This window comes from Xyrauchen texanus, chromosome 21, assembly GCF_025860055.1.
Source record: "Xyrauchen texanus isolate HMW12.3.18 chromosome 21, RBS_HiC_50CHRs, whole genome shotgun sequence".
NCBI classification, from domain to species: Eukaryota; Metazoa; Chordata; class Actinopteri; order Cypriniformes; family Catostomidae; genus Xyrauchen; species Xyrauchen texanus.
In genome coordinates this window covers 16,713,113-16,726,526 of record NC_068296.1, presented here as the reverse complement: position 1 = coordinate 16,726,526, position 13,414 = coordinate 16,713,113, and the positions used below count along the sequence as shown (strand labels likewise).

General features: G+C 42.7%; 1 protein-coding gene across 5 annotated transcripts in view; it reads left to right on the top strand.

Moving 5' to 3' along the window:
- The window catches only part of LOC127661260 (leucine zipper protein 2), a 207,122-nt gene that overhangs the window by 184,424 nt on the left and 9,284 nt on the right, over positions 1-13,414 (top strand). For 3 of the 5 annotated variants that reach the window (XM_052151885.1, XM_052151883.1, XM_052151888.1), the window contains one exon: positions 10,820-10,921. The exons of the other annotated variants lie outside the window; for them this stretch is intronic. In XM_052151885.1, the coding sequence (XP_052007845.1) occupies positions 10,820-10,921 (102 nt within the window). The remainder of the gene's footprint in view (positions 1-10,819; positions 10,922-13,414) is intronic. 5 annotated transcript variants of the gene reach the window in all.

The following is a 13,414-nucleotide window of genomic DNA, read 5'->3' as shown; positions in this document are numbered from 1 at the left end:
ATGTGCAATAGAGTGTTATTCTCTGCTGTTGAAAGAATAATCAACACAATATTTTAATTAACAGCCAGTTTATATGAAGTACGTGTATATTATTTAATATACAGATCTTACTTTCTCTTTAGGAGATATTAAATACTGTTGCAATTTTAATTTCATGTATTTTGTTGCAACTGACGTTTTGATTGCTAGTTTTAGCAATAGGGCAAAGGTGTAACTTTTCAAACACTTACTACATTCCAGTGTTGGATGTAATCTAATTACAAAGTAATTAGTACATGAATTATAATAACTTTTAAATAATAATATAAAACTAGTGTGATGCATTACATATTAAATTATAGTAATCGGATTACAGTTATTGTCTTTGAATTTAGTCAATTGCTTTTAAGTACATTTCTTTGGTTTCACATTTCTAAAATAGTCTTATTTATGTAGAATATTTGGTGTCATTTGAAGGTCATAACGAGAAACGTCTCGGTTACTGTCGTAACCTCCGTTCCCTGATGGAGGGAATGAGACGTTGTGTCGATGTAGTGACACAAGGGGTCACTCTTTAGAGCATCGGTTACCTCTTATCTTTGAGAAAACGCCAATGAGAATTGGCGAACAGAATTTGCATGCCCCTCCCCCTGACATACAAGTATAAAAGGAGGGAAGCGTGCATCTGTTTTGACAGGTTTTAGACAGCGATCTAAAAACAGCACAATACTGAACCTTGTTACGTGGACTGCTGATACAAGTGCAAGCAAGCTACTGCATGCGAAAATAGCAGGTGCATCAGACTACACGTAACCTGCCCCAGAAGATGTTATATAGTTCCCCACATCCCTGAGGGAGGGAAGCGACGTAACTAGCATGGGAGCAGGCCGCGCCAGTTGCTGCCTTTTGTCTCTCTATGTTTTCTCTCCATAGAGTGTTAGATGTGGCTGGGGCCATCTAATGCTATAATTGGGGAATGCGTTCTTTTCCAATCCTATTCTTTCAGGGGGAAAAGACCCTGTGGAGACCACATCCTGCCAAGCAGGGGAGGTTAACGCGTGGCAAATACGTCACATGGGCTTACCAGCCACATATGGAAGAGGTGTGGTGGTAGGTCCTGCCTCAATGGGGAGGAGCTCTACAAAAACAGTGACCGGGGGGCAGAGCGTACTCTGCCCCAGGGAGACGCAGGTTCGCAGACAAGACTATACTGCGGAAAATGCATCACTGGAGATATTGGTATAATCAGAACCTGTGGAGCACCTGTTCCAGTACAGGCAAAACGTTGTCCAGCCCACTGCTCAGCATATATCTGCTAGAGAGGTGCCATTGGCCAGTGCCCAGAAGGATGCCACACTCCTTGTAGAGTGTGCTCGAACCCGCAAGGGGGTGGGCACGGCCTGGGTCTGGTAGGCCAATGCTATGGCGTCCACGATCCAGTGGGCAAGTCTCTGTTTGGAGACAGCATTCCCTTTACACTGTCCACCAAAGCAGACAAAGAGCTGATCAGAGTGTATAAAGCTCTGCATGCGATCCAAATAGGTGCGCAAAGCACACACCGGATACAGCAATGCTAAGGCTGGGTCTGCCTCCTTCCGAGGCAGCGCTTGCAGTTTCACTACCTGATCCCTGAAAGGAGTCTGTGGCAGGGCGGAGGGCGAGGCCGGGTCGTGATTCTACACACCCGGTCCCTTATCAGGCTAATCAAGCCTCCGAGAGGGATAAAGGCCGGCTGTGGAGGGTTGTGCGGGAGAGAGAGATTGTTTACGGACATATTATTTACATTATCAAGCCGGTTCTTGCCTCCTCCTTTCCATTGACTGCTTTACAGGGTCGTAGGAACCATGTGCACGTAGCCCGGTCGTGATCTCAGGATGACGTGAGAGTCTACTGGACCAAACTCCTGGCAAGTGTTGCTGTGTTGCAGGTCCCCAACCCATCCAAGGAGAGGGTCTTTATTTCAACTTATTCTAGTGGCTCAAACGGGACTCTCCGAAGGCCCGAGAGGACAACAGTGAGATCCCTTGAGGGGAACAGGCATGGCCTAGGAAGGTTTAGCCTCTGGGCGCCTCAAAGGAACCTGATGATCAGGTCATGCTTCCCTAAGGACTTACCATCCACTGCATCGTGGTGAGCCGCAATGGCGGCTACATAAACAATGGACAGCCGCCCCTCCAGCCTCTCCTGCAGGAAAGAGATCTTCAGATCGGGAAGAACACCAATTTACGAATAAGCACCACTTTAGGGCATAACGCTGCCTGGTAGAGGGAGCTCTGTCTTGAGTGATCATGTCTACGACGACTGGTGGTAGACCGCTAAGATCTTCCGAATCCCATCCAAGGACCAGACGTGGAGGTTCCAGAGGTCTGGTCGCAGATGACCGCCCCTGAGAAAGAAGGCCCTTCCTCAGGGGAATTTGCCAGGGAGGTGCTGTCGCGAGGAGCGTGCGATCCGAGAACCAAGTCCTAGTGGGCCAGTAGTAGGCCATGAGAATGACTTGTTCCTCATCCTCCCTGACCTCGCAGAGGACTTTTCCAAGTAGGCTCACTGTGGGAAATGTGTATTTGCGCAGCCCCCGGGGCCAGCTGTGTGCCAGCACGTCTGTGAGAGTACCAGAGCGGGCAGTGGGTGGAATCTTGGGAGGCAAACAGATCTACCTGTGCTCTACCGAACCGAGCCCAAATCAGCTGGACCACCTGAGGGTGGAGTCTCTACTCTCCGCTGAACGATACCTGTCGTGACAGTGTGTCCGCTGTGGTGTTTAGGTTGCCTGGGATATGATTGATATGCAGCGACCTCAGCCGCTGCTGACTGAAAATGTGGAGATGACGGGCGAGTTGCGACATGCAACGTGAGCGAATGCCACCCTGGCGATTTATGAACGCTACTGTTGCTGTGTAGTCTGAGCGAATGAACATGTGCTTGCCACGGATCAATGGCAGAAATCTCCGCAGGGCAAGAAATTCAGCCAGCAACTCTAGGCAGTTGATTTGCCAACCCAGTCGGGGCCCCATCCTGGAGCCAGCTGCTGCGTGCCCGTTGCACATGGCGCCCTAGCCCAACTGGGAGGCGTCCGTAGCAACTACCACGCATCTGAACACCAGCTGTAGCTTGTTCCTGCCATTAGAAAACAGGTCTGTCCAAGGACTGAATTGATGGCAGGAAGGGGTGAGGGTCACATGGTATGTGCCGTGTCGCCATCTCAGGACTCGAGTCTGAAGCCAGTGCTGAAGCGGTCTCATATGCATCAACCCGAGTGGATCAACTGAGAATGTCATATTCCCCAGGAGCCTCTGAAATTGTTTCAGTGGAACTGCTGTGCCCGGTCTGAACGTACTCAGGCAGTTCAGCAACGACTATGTGTGCTTATGAGGCGCGCTGTCATTGAGACTGAGTTTAACTCCATGCCTAGAAAAGAGATTCTCTGAACCGGGGAGAGCTTGCTCTTTTTCCCAGTTGACCCGAAGCCCTGAATGGCTGAGGTGCATGAGCAACAGGTCCCTGTGTGCACAGAGAAACTGTCGAGAGTGCGCTAAGATTAGCCAGTCATCGAGCTGGTTGAGGATGTGAATGCCAACTTCCCTTAACGGGACTTTTGTGAAGACGCGAGGGGACAGGGAGAGACCGAAGTGGAGGACCTTGTACTGATACGCATGGCCGTCGAAGCGAACCGTAGAAAGGGTATGTGATGGGATGAGACATGAAAGTATGCATCCTTCAGGTCTACCAGATGCCTGATGCATGTCAGAATATGTTTCTGCATCAGCATTTTGAACGGGAGTCTGTGTAAGGCCCGGTTCAAAACTCGCATTTCCAAGATTGGCAGCAACCCACCACCTTTCTTGGGTACGATGAAGTAAGGGCTGTAGAATCCCTTCTCTATCTTGGCTGGAGGGACAGGCGTCCTTGCGCAGAAGGGTTGCGATCTCCGCACGCAGGGTGGTAAAGGTAAAGCAGACGCCGCTGAAATGGGGCGAGCGCCTGGCAAACTGAAACGCGTAGCTGAGTCAGATGGTCCTGGCTAGCCACCATGACTGGTTGGAAAGCGTAAGCCATGCGTCCAAGCTCCGGGCGAGGGGCACTAAGGGGATGGTCACATGTGACGTACCTGGAGGTGAGGCCTTGTGATGGAGGGGAGCAAGCAACGGCACGTCGGGTAGCGTTGCTTCAGGCCAGCACACCCGAATGCACTAGCCCAGTTGAGTCCTCAGTGTCAGAGTCCGTCAAGACGCTCTCCGATAAAGTGGCCAAACTCTCATCCAGCTCGGAAAGACACATCAGACTGGCCGTAAGGCGAGCCAGTCTCATATCCGAACCAAGCGGGGGCAAATGGGCATGCTGGGGAACGGGTGGTCCGTGGCGATTTACTCGTCGAAACAGTGCCCGTTAAATTCTCAAAATTGTCTCCAGCACCCTATACCCGAGGGTAGAAGGCATGACGCGGGGGGCGGCTAGAGTGGCTTTCCCCCGTAAGAAGGAAAGCCGCGACTGCAACGTTGCCATGGTCATGTTCTCGCTGTGAGAACATGAGACATTCAACATCAATGTGTTTACGCTTTTAGAGAATTATATATATACTCTTTTAGAGGGCTGTCGAAGCGCTCAGGGTAGTCTGCACTTGTCTGCAGAAGAAGAGAAAAGCAGCTGAAATGCGGCGTATTTCCAACAGCGTATGCTCTTTAGAAGTGAGTGGAACAGCAGTGGGTTTTACTCAGCTCGCTGAAACACAACCACTCGCATCCGAAGAAAAAATGTGTCTTAACAGACACACGCTTCCCTCCTTTTATACCCGTATGTCCGGGGGAGGGGCATGCAAATTCTGTTTGTCACTTCTCATTGACCTTTTCTTAAAGATAAAAGGTAACCGAGGCTCTCAAGAGAGACCCCTAGTGTCACTACATCGACACAACGTCGAGAGAGTGACAGAAGGGGAACAAAATATTCATACCACTGCTTTGCCAGCAGGTAGTATCTGTACCAAGCATCCATAAGCTCATCTAAAACTAAGGAGGCCAAGCCAATTAATTAAACAGGTGTTTTGAGCTAATGAGTGAGACATGAAGCCTTCATTTGAATAACTCTTTACAACAGTTGCCTAGTGGTGTTTTGATGTTGTCCTCATGATTCATGCATATATTTGATTCCAGGTCCTAAAGTGAAATCTACAATACAAGAGGCATTCTAACTCCTACTGTACTTTAAAGTTACCAGAAGCTTTTATCTTTAATTTACCAACCATCTCAAAGTTTCCATACACCAGCAAAACAAACTGTGCTCTTCAGCAACCCAAAATGTAGATTTTCATTCAACATGAGCACACAGGAACTCAACATGTTGCTACCAAATGTTCCACTACCCTGATATCTCCCTCATTCTGCCAAGTTACTGACAAGCAGCATCTTCCATCAGACATTTTTGCATCAATTGAAATGTGTTCCCCTTTTCCTGTGGCTCGACTCTGACAGGTTTTGTTCCTGTTGAAACCAAAAAGCAACAGTATTTACCTAATCCATGATGAATGCGATTTGGAGGTTGAATTTTAAAATTACATTTTAATTACATAATTACTTCACTGATGGTAAGGTTTAGGGTTAAAGTTAATAAAATATGAATTTCTATTGACATTGTTCACAACTTAAAACAGTTTACTTTATAACTTCTTCTCGGTGCCACACTGTGTACATTTCACAAAGAAGCTGGATCTCACACATGCCAATACGTCCAACAACACTTCCAGCTTCAGCCCCTGAGGCAGTAGTTCAAATTTCTGACTTACGAACTATCGACCTGCTGTTGCCGAATTCTCAGTGTAATCGTTTTTTTCATTCTTCTACATACCTGTCCAAAGAAGAATGTCAGCAACATAGTGTATATTTGGAGGTATATATGTAACACCTTTCTCTTTAAAGTTTATGCATTTATAAGTATATTTTTAAGTATATGACTGAGCACTCAGGTCGATGCCAATTGACTTGGTCCAAAACTGGCTCATCAAAAACTGGGCCTGCAACAAATATCAAACTGATTTGTGATGTAGAGGCAATAAGTGTGTCATATTCTATTTCATTCACTCTGAAGAGCAGAGTCCCTAAGCTGATTATTGTTATATCATTACTCCTCCAGAGAGACAGGTCAACGAGCGTAGGAAGTTTGTAATCATAGTATTTACCTCATTTGTCTTCTCTTAGTGAATAAGTGATAGAATGCGAGAAGACCTCTGCCAGAAGCCCTGCCCCCACTCTGTGTTTTCCTTAATGTTCTTAAATTCACACCAGGGGTGTAAAAAGTACTCAGAAATTATACTTAAGTGAAAGTATGGATAATGAGTAGAAACTTTACTCAATTAAATGTATCTAACCAAAAACATACTTGAGTGAAAGTAAAAAAGTATTACAATTAAATTGTACTTAAGTATTAAAAAGTTTAAAAGTAACTTAAATCCTAGCTAGAATGAAATTGTAATTTTTTTTGTGATCATTGAGATTATGTGAGAGAGGATGTTGTTACATTTGATTGGTTTGTTAAGCGTCTTTTTACGCTCTCTGACAACTTCATATTTATATTTATCCCCCAGTGGCATTTGAAACCTGATCATAGAATCATGTTAAAATTACAGTAAAATGTCAGATGATCAGTTTATAAACACTTTTAAATCTGTTCCTCACACAATGCTATCTTATGACATATAAACACTTTTACTATTGTGCATGATTCATTGTAATGTTTGCATTACATAACCAAATACATTTTTTAAAGGACCAGGGAAGTCCTGGAGAGCACGCAAGTTCACACGTGAGACAAGTGTCATAGAAGCACCACAAAATGAACTGGTTGCTTCAGAAATGCAGTTTTTCATAGAACATTTGCTTTTATGACACTATCGGTTAGGTTTAAGTTTAAGGTTTAGGCTAGGGAGGTAGGTTTTGTTCATTTAAATCTTGATAGATCATTAACCTTAAAAAACGAATCTGTGTGGGAGAAAATTTCCCTCGCATTTAGCTCCACAAAGTGGACATTTCACTTCGGAACTGCCCTGAGACGTCAAGTCAACCATTATTGAACACATTTAAAAACAACAGAAGTTAACCCAAAGTGCTTTACAGATCAAACAAATAAATAAATATTCACATATACACACACACATAAAAATTATATACAATATACAGTATGTAACGATGCTGGCAGGCAGGACACAGGAGCAAACGAAAGCAATGATGAAGTGAACCCAAGTGCAGTTTATTTACATAAGTGATATATCCAAAACGTGAATCCAAAACATGAACGACTAGACTAGACTTGACATGACTTGACTAAAGATTTGACAAACAAAACTTGACTAAAACTAGACTTGACTTGCGTGATTTGGCTTGAGCAAAACAAGAGTTACATTCACAATACCTGACAAAACACAATGGCAAACATGAGGGCTTAAATACCAGGACATGGTTAACAAGACAATCAATCACAAGACTAAATTATCTTAAACCAATGAAAAGACAATACTAATAACAAAGTAATCAACCAATGAACCAATGAAAACAAGACATATGAACAGGGGAAACACATGACAAGATCACATGAGGGTTAACAGGAACTGGATTTAAAAAATAAAAGACATGAAAACAAGAACCAACGGAATAAACTTGACACAGTATACACAAAATAAGAAAATTGCACTGCACTGTATGCACTGTACACCCCCATGTAATCAGTGAAAATAAACAATGAAGTGTTGTGTTGACATTCAACTGTCGGTTGATTGCTAGTTGCCAGTGTGTTATTAAGAGAAAAATGTGAGTCCATTCTGAGGCTAAAAAAGTGCAGTGCTGATATATGTATCGTGAGCGATCAAGTCAAGTCAAGAAAATTTATTTGTATAGCGCCTTTCACAACACACATCGTTTCAAAGCAGCTTTACAGAATATCAGCATTAACCGACGATAAAACTGTAATGTCTTTAAAGTCGATTAATCATCATTGTGTAATTTAGATAAAATACGATTTTTAATAGTGTTTAAAAATAATTAAATGATAATTGTATTAATAACCCCAAAACAAGAGTTCAAAATTCTGATTGATTGGGGGTAGAAGCTGTCATGAAGTCGGCTGTGTGGGTCCTGATGCCACGATACCTCCTGCCTGATGGTAGCAGTGAGGGCAGCCTATGGCTCAGGTGGCTGGAGCCTCTGATGATCCTCCTAGCTTTTTTCACACACCGCCTAGTAAAGATGTCCTGGAGAGGGGGAAGCTCACCTCCGATGATGTGTCTGGCAGATTGCACTACCCTTTGTAGGGCTTTGTGGTTGAGGCTGGTGCTGTTGCCATACCAGGCAGTGATTCAGACAGTCAGGATGCTCTCTATAGTGCTGGTGTAGAACCGTGTGAGAATGTGGTAATTCCTTAGCCTTCTCAGGAAGAAGAGGTACTAGTGAGCCTTCTTCACAATGGCCTCAGTGAGGACAGACCATGTGAATTCCTCAGTAATGTGGACATCGAGGAACTTGAAGCTGCTGACTCTATCCACCAGCGCTCCATTGATGGTGATGGGGCTGTGTTCACTGTCTTTTCTCCTGAAGTCCACCACAAGCTCCTTGGTATTACTGACATTGAGGGAGAGGTTTTGCTCCTGACACCAGCATGTCAGAGTGTACACTCTGTAAGCAGTTTCATCATTGTCAGTGATCAGACCTACTACCGTGGTATCATCAGCAAACTTAATGATGGCATTGGAGCTATGTGTTGCCACAGAGCCCTGCAGGGCTCCAGTGTAGAGGGTCAGTGATGAGGAGATGTTGCTGCCCATTCTAACCATCTGGCATCTGTTTGACAGGATGTCCAGGATCCAGCTGCACAGCGAGCTGTTTAAACCCAGAGCCCGGAGTTTCACATCAAGCTTGGAGGACACTATGGTGTTGAATACTGAGCTGTAGTTTAGAAACAGCATTCTCACATATGTGATCCTTTTTTCCAGTTGGGAGAGAGCAGTGTGTAGTGTAGATGCAATGGCATCATCAGTGGAGCGGTTGTTGCGGTAAGCAAACTGCAGAGAGTCCAGTGAGGCAGGAAGCACAGAGCATATGTAATATCTGATTAGCCTCTCAAAGCATTTGCTGATGATGGGGTCAGAGCAAAATGATGTCAGTCATTTAAGCAAGTGATTTTGGATTGCTTTGGTACAGTAACAATGGTAGACATTTTAAAGCATGTGGTGACCACAGACAAGGAGAGGGAAAGGTTGAAAATGTCAGTAAAAACACCAGCCAGTTGGTTCGTTCATGATCTGATGATGCGGCCCGGAATGCCATCTGGTCCCGTTATTTTACAGATATTCACTCATCGGAAGGATTTGGTTACGTCCGCTACAGAGACGTTGAGTGAACTAACCTCTGTAGTTTCGGCTGCGGGAGCTCTCTCCGTGAAGGTGGTGTTGTTTTCCTCAAAACGAGCATAAAAAGTATTAAAGTCATCCAGTTCGTAATTATATGAATTCCCTGCCACATGCTTCTAGAGTTGGTGGTGTTGCACTATCCTTCAATCTTTTCCCTGTACTGGTGTTTGGCTGCTCTGATAGTTTTGCGGAGGGCATAACTGGCTTGTTTATGCTCCTCCGCATTCCCAGAATTAAAAGTGGAGGTCCGTGCATTAAGTGCCACAAGAACGTCGCTATTAATCCATGGTTTCTGGTTTGGGTAGATCTGTATTGTTTTTGTCAGCAATACATTATCTATTCACTTCCTGATGAAACATGTTCTGGGATCAGCGTAGACCTCAATGTCTTCATCAGAGGTAGATTGGAACATCTCCCAGTCCACATGATCAAGACAATTCTGAAGCATAGAATTTGATTGGTCTGATCAGCACTGGAAGTTTCTGAGGGCGGGTGCATCCTGTTTTCTCACTTTGTGCTCATAGTTTTGTATTAATACATCACATTCAGTTGGGCGGACACATACAGTCTATTTGAACAAATATTTCAACATATCCAAAGCTCAAACGTGATCTGAAATTCCACATCTGCAGATAGTTGGAACTCCACACAGTTGCCGTGTGACACTTCATTTGAAATAACTGACCTCTGGTCTGTCATTTGTAGGATGCAGTGTAAAGGCGGCTTTAGTCCAATAAGACGAAAGGAAATTATCTGCAAAAATTTAATGAGTACTTTTCAAGTTTAAATAAAGTTGTAAGGAATAAAAAGTACTATTTTTTCTTTTGAAATGTAATTAAGTAAAAGTACAATTATTCTGTTTAAATTGCACTAGAGTAAAGTACAAATCCCCAAAAATAATACTTTTTTTTTTACTAAAGTTTTTTTTACTCAAATAATTTACACCCCTGATTCACACTAACTACACATCCATTTACCTTGATATGGGATCTCACTTCCACCACAGATAATCTGAAACATTTATCTTTTTGTTCTGAAGAGCATTTAAATCGTTGCTTTCATCTTACTGTATGTAAGGTCAAAACCGCAAATATTGTATGACAGTATATATATCCTAAACATGCAGAATAGTGCTTAAGCTTTTTTTATTTGTTAGAGTGCTGTTAAGCTAACAGTCTCTTTGATAGAGCATTTGCTAAATGGAAAAACAATAACAAAAGTGTGCTGTGTGTTATGACTTTAAAGGCCACTCATGTAAAATAGATCACAATGGAAGGAAAAAGTTGACAACAGACCTCAAATTAACCTAAGTGGAAAATTGCACTTTTATAATAAACCATCTGGAGAATTTAACCCCTGTACACTTTTTCTCTCTCTGTCTCATTCTTTCTCTCTTTTTCCCTTAGAGTCTTTCACAATGTAATTTTCATTTTCTATGCTCTCTTCCTTAAGGACATCCCAAAAGTTCCCCAGATCACAACAAGTAAACTGCCTGTAAGCAGTGCGGTAATGAGGAGAGATGGCTCAGGACCGAAAGATTGCCAGATGGTGAAGGTAAATCTTTAGTGCCTTAGTACTTTAATGGCCACTTCCCTACCCTCTGGTTTAAATTGGCCGACTAATATGTTCATTGAATCCCAGTGTATCCCTTAGCCATTAAAGATCATTTACAACTTTGCATTAAAAAAAATTCTGGAATAAGCTTTTAGACACTCGCAGGCCTCACTCAGCAGTTTTCTTATGATCAATGGTATATTGAACTGTTTCTGTTGGACCCCATGAGAAATCAGACCCATGCTGTTCCATTCAGTTAAAGGTGAATTGTGCAATTTTTGTGCCATTAGCAGCACCTAACTAAATTGCAAAAATAACTAGAAGAGGAATGTTCAGCAAGACAAGCATTGATGTTGACTTTACAGAGCCTTTTCTGAAAGTTTTGAAAAGTTTTAAAAAGCTATGAAGTTACAAAGCTATACAGCATTAGGCATTTATACTGTTTTAGTGTTTGATAGAAAGACAAACAGACAGCTAGAAAGAAAATATAGACAGTTTCTTAGATGTTCTTTGTGGTTGCTAGGGCATTGCGAGGGGTTAATAGATAGATCTCAAAATGATAATTGACTTACCATAAATAGAATAGAGTGCAACAGTGCCCACCCATTTTTTCAGCCGTCTTGATTCCGTTCAGAAAGTGTTTTTGCCATTTATTTATTTTTTCATTGGGATTCCTTAAAATCCTTCATTAAAGAGTTTTAAGACATGAATGAAATCAAACATTTCTGTGGTGCATCACAACATTATAAACTTTGATATGAAGCAAAAAGTATTAAAACATTTGTGATGAACAAATCTGTTGTTGAAAATACGTGAACTGATGGCTTCAACCAACTCACTGTGAAATTGGAAAGAGTATGTTGAATTTTCTTTAGCTAAAAACGATCTGTTCTTACCAACATTTTAAACGCTGCCCCCAGTGGTCAAAGCAGTAAGTGTTTTTGGCCGTATGTGAGCTTTATTTTCAAAGTTAAATGTCAATGGAGGGGAGCCAAAAGCAAGTTGTTTTCAGCTGTACAAGATACAATGAAGAGGAATTAATATTTTATAAACCGTACACACCAACCCAAACCTAAACCTAACCATCAGAGGAGTAAAAACGTAATGTTAGGATCTCACATGCTGGTGACACAACACACAAGAGAAGGTAAACACGCTTGAGCAGATTTAAAATGTCTGATGGGAGATTCCGCTTGTCAGTGAGTTGGCATAATGTGGCTGATCCTAGGAAACAACTAGCCAACATCCTGTGTGATCATGTTGCTTCAACAGCAGCATATTCCACGATTAACAACCTTGGACCTTACAGTAGGTCTGTCTTTAAGGGTTTATAAATTACCAGCAGCTCATCACCCTGCAGCTCTCGCCTGGTTACCCACTGAAGCTAAGCAGTGTTCAGTCTGGTCACTACCTGGATGGCAGACCTACTGGGGAAAACTACAGTTGCTGCTGGAAGAGGTGTTAGCTTGTTCTGTGAGAGATACGCAGAGATCTGATTGACAACTACCCTTTTGAGTGTTTTCACCATGAATGGGATGAGAGAGACTGGTCTATAGTGTTCTACTTGTGTGAGGTTAAGCGCAGGTTACTCAAGCCTGCTTAAATTACTTTAGACTGCTTAAACATCATTGTACTCTCTGTACTCAGTACTCACTGCATTAAAATTCATTTACCTATGGAAAAAAATTATACGGTTTTCACATCTGGAACTAGGCTGCTGCGCCCTATATCAGCACAAGCCAACATAGTGACGGTTTTCAAGCAGATTAATCAAAGCCCTTCTTCCATTGGAGAAAAACAGATTATTCCACCCCAAACTCACACCAATGGTTACACTTATATTGGGCCCCTCAGGCCACTCAAACAAACAGAGTAATGTTTTGACAGAGCCGCAATGTTTACACTTTGAACGGAAATCAACCAACTTATGGCCTACATATAGTTGGCTTTTCAAATTAAACTGTGATAGGAGAAAATGCTTAACAATTGCATAGACCACTTTTAAAAATGTCATAACCTATAAAAAAACAAATCCTGTTTAGTTAGGCCAGGAGTGCTCTGATTTCCTCTCAAATGTGGACGCTGACTTAAAAATGAGAGTGCTCTCTATTTTTTCCTCTGTTTTTTGTATGACTGCAATTCAAAGAACTGAAAGAAGCAGCTGAATTTTTCCATTGACCTAGTCTTACAGTTAATGGATGTTAGCCAGACACACAAATTACAGGACTATTTTGAGAAAACAGATGGTAAGCACAAAGCAACCTTACTTGATCCTCAGTCGTCATCAAAGTGAAAAATATGTTGCATATCAGGGTGACATGATGTGTGAGACAGTGCTGGAAAGATGTTTTGAACCAGGAACAATGCGTGATCATAGATATCAGCAAAGCAGAGAGCAGAATGCTAAATCTCACTGATTACTGATATGTGCTTATCAAGTATAATGACAGCATTGTGTGTGCTGTGGGTAAGTTATTGTGGTAAGTGAAGTGG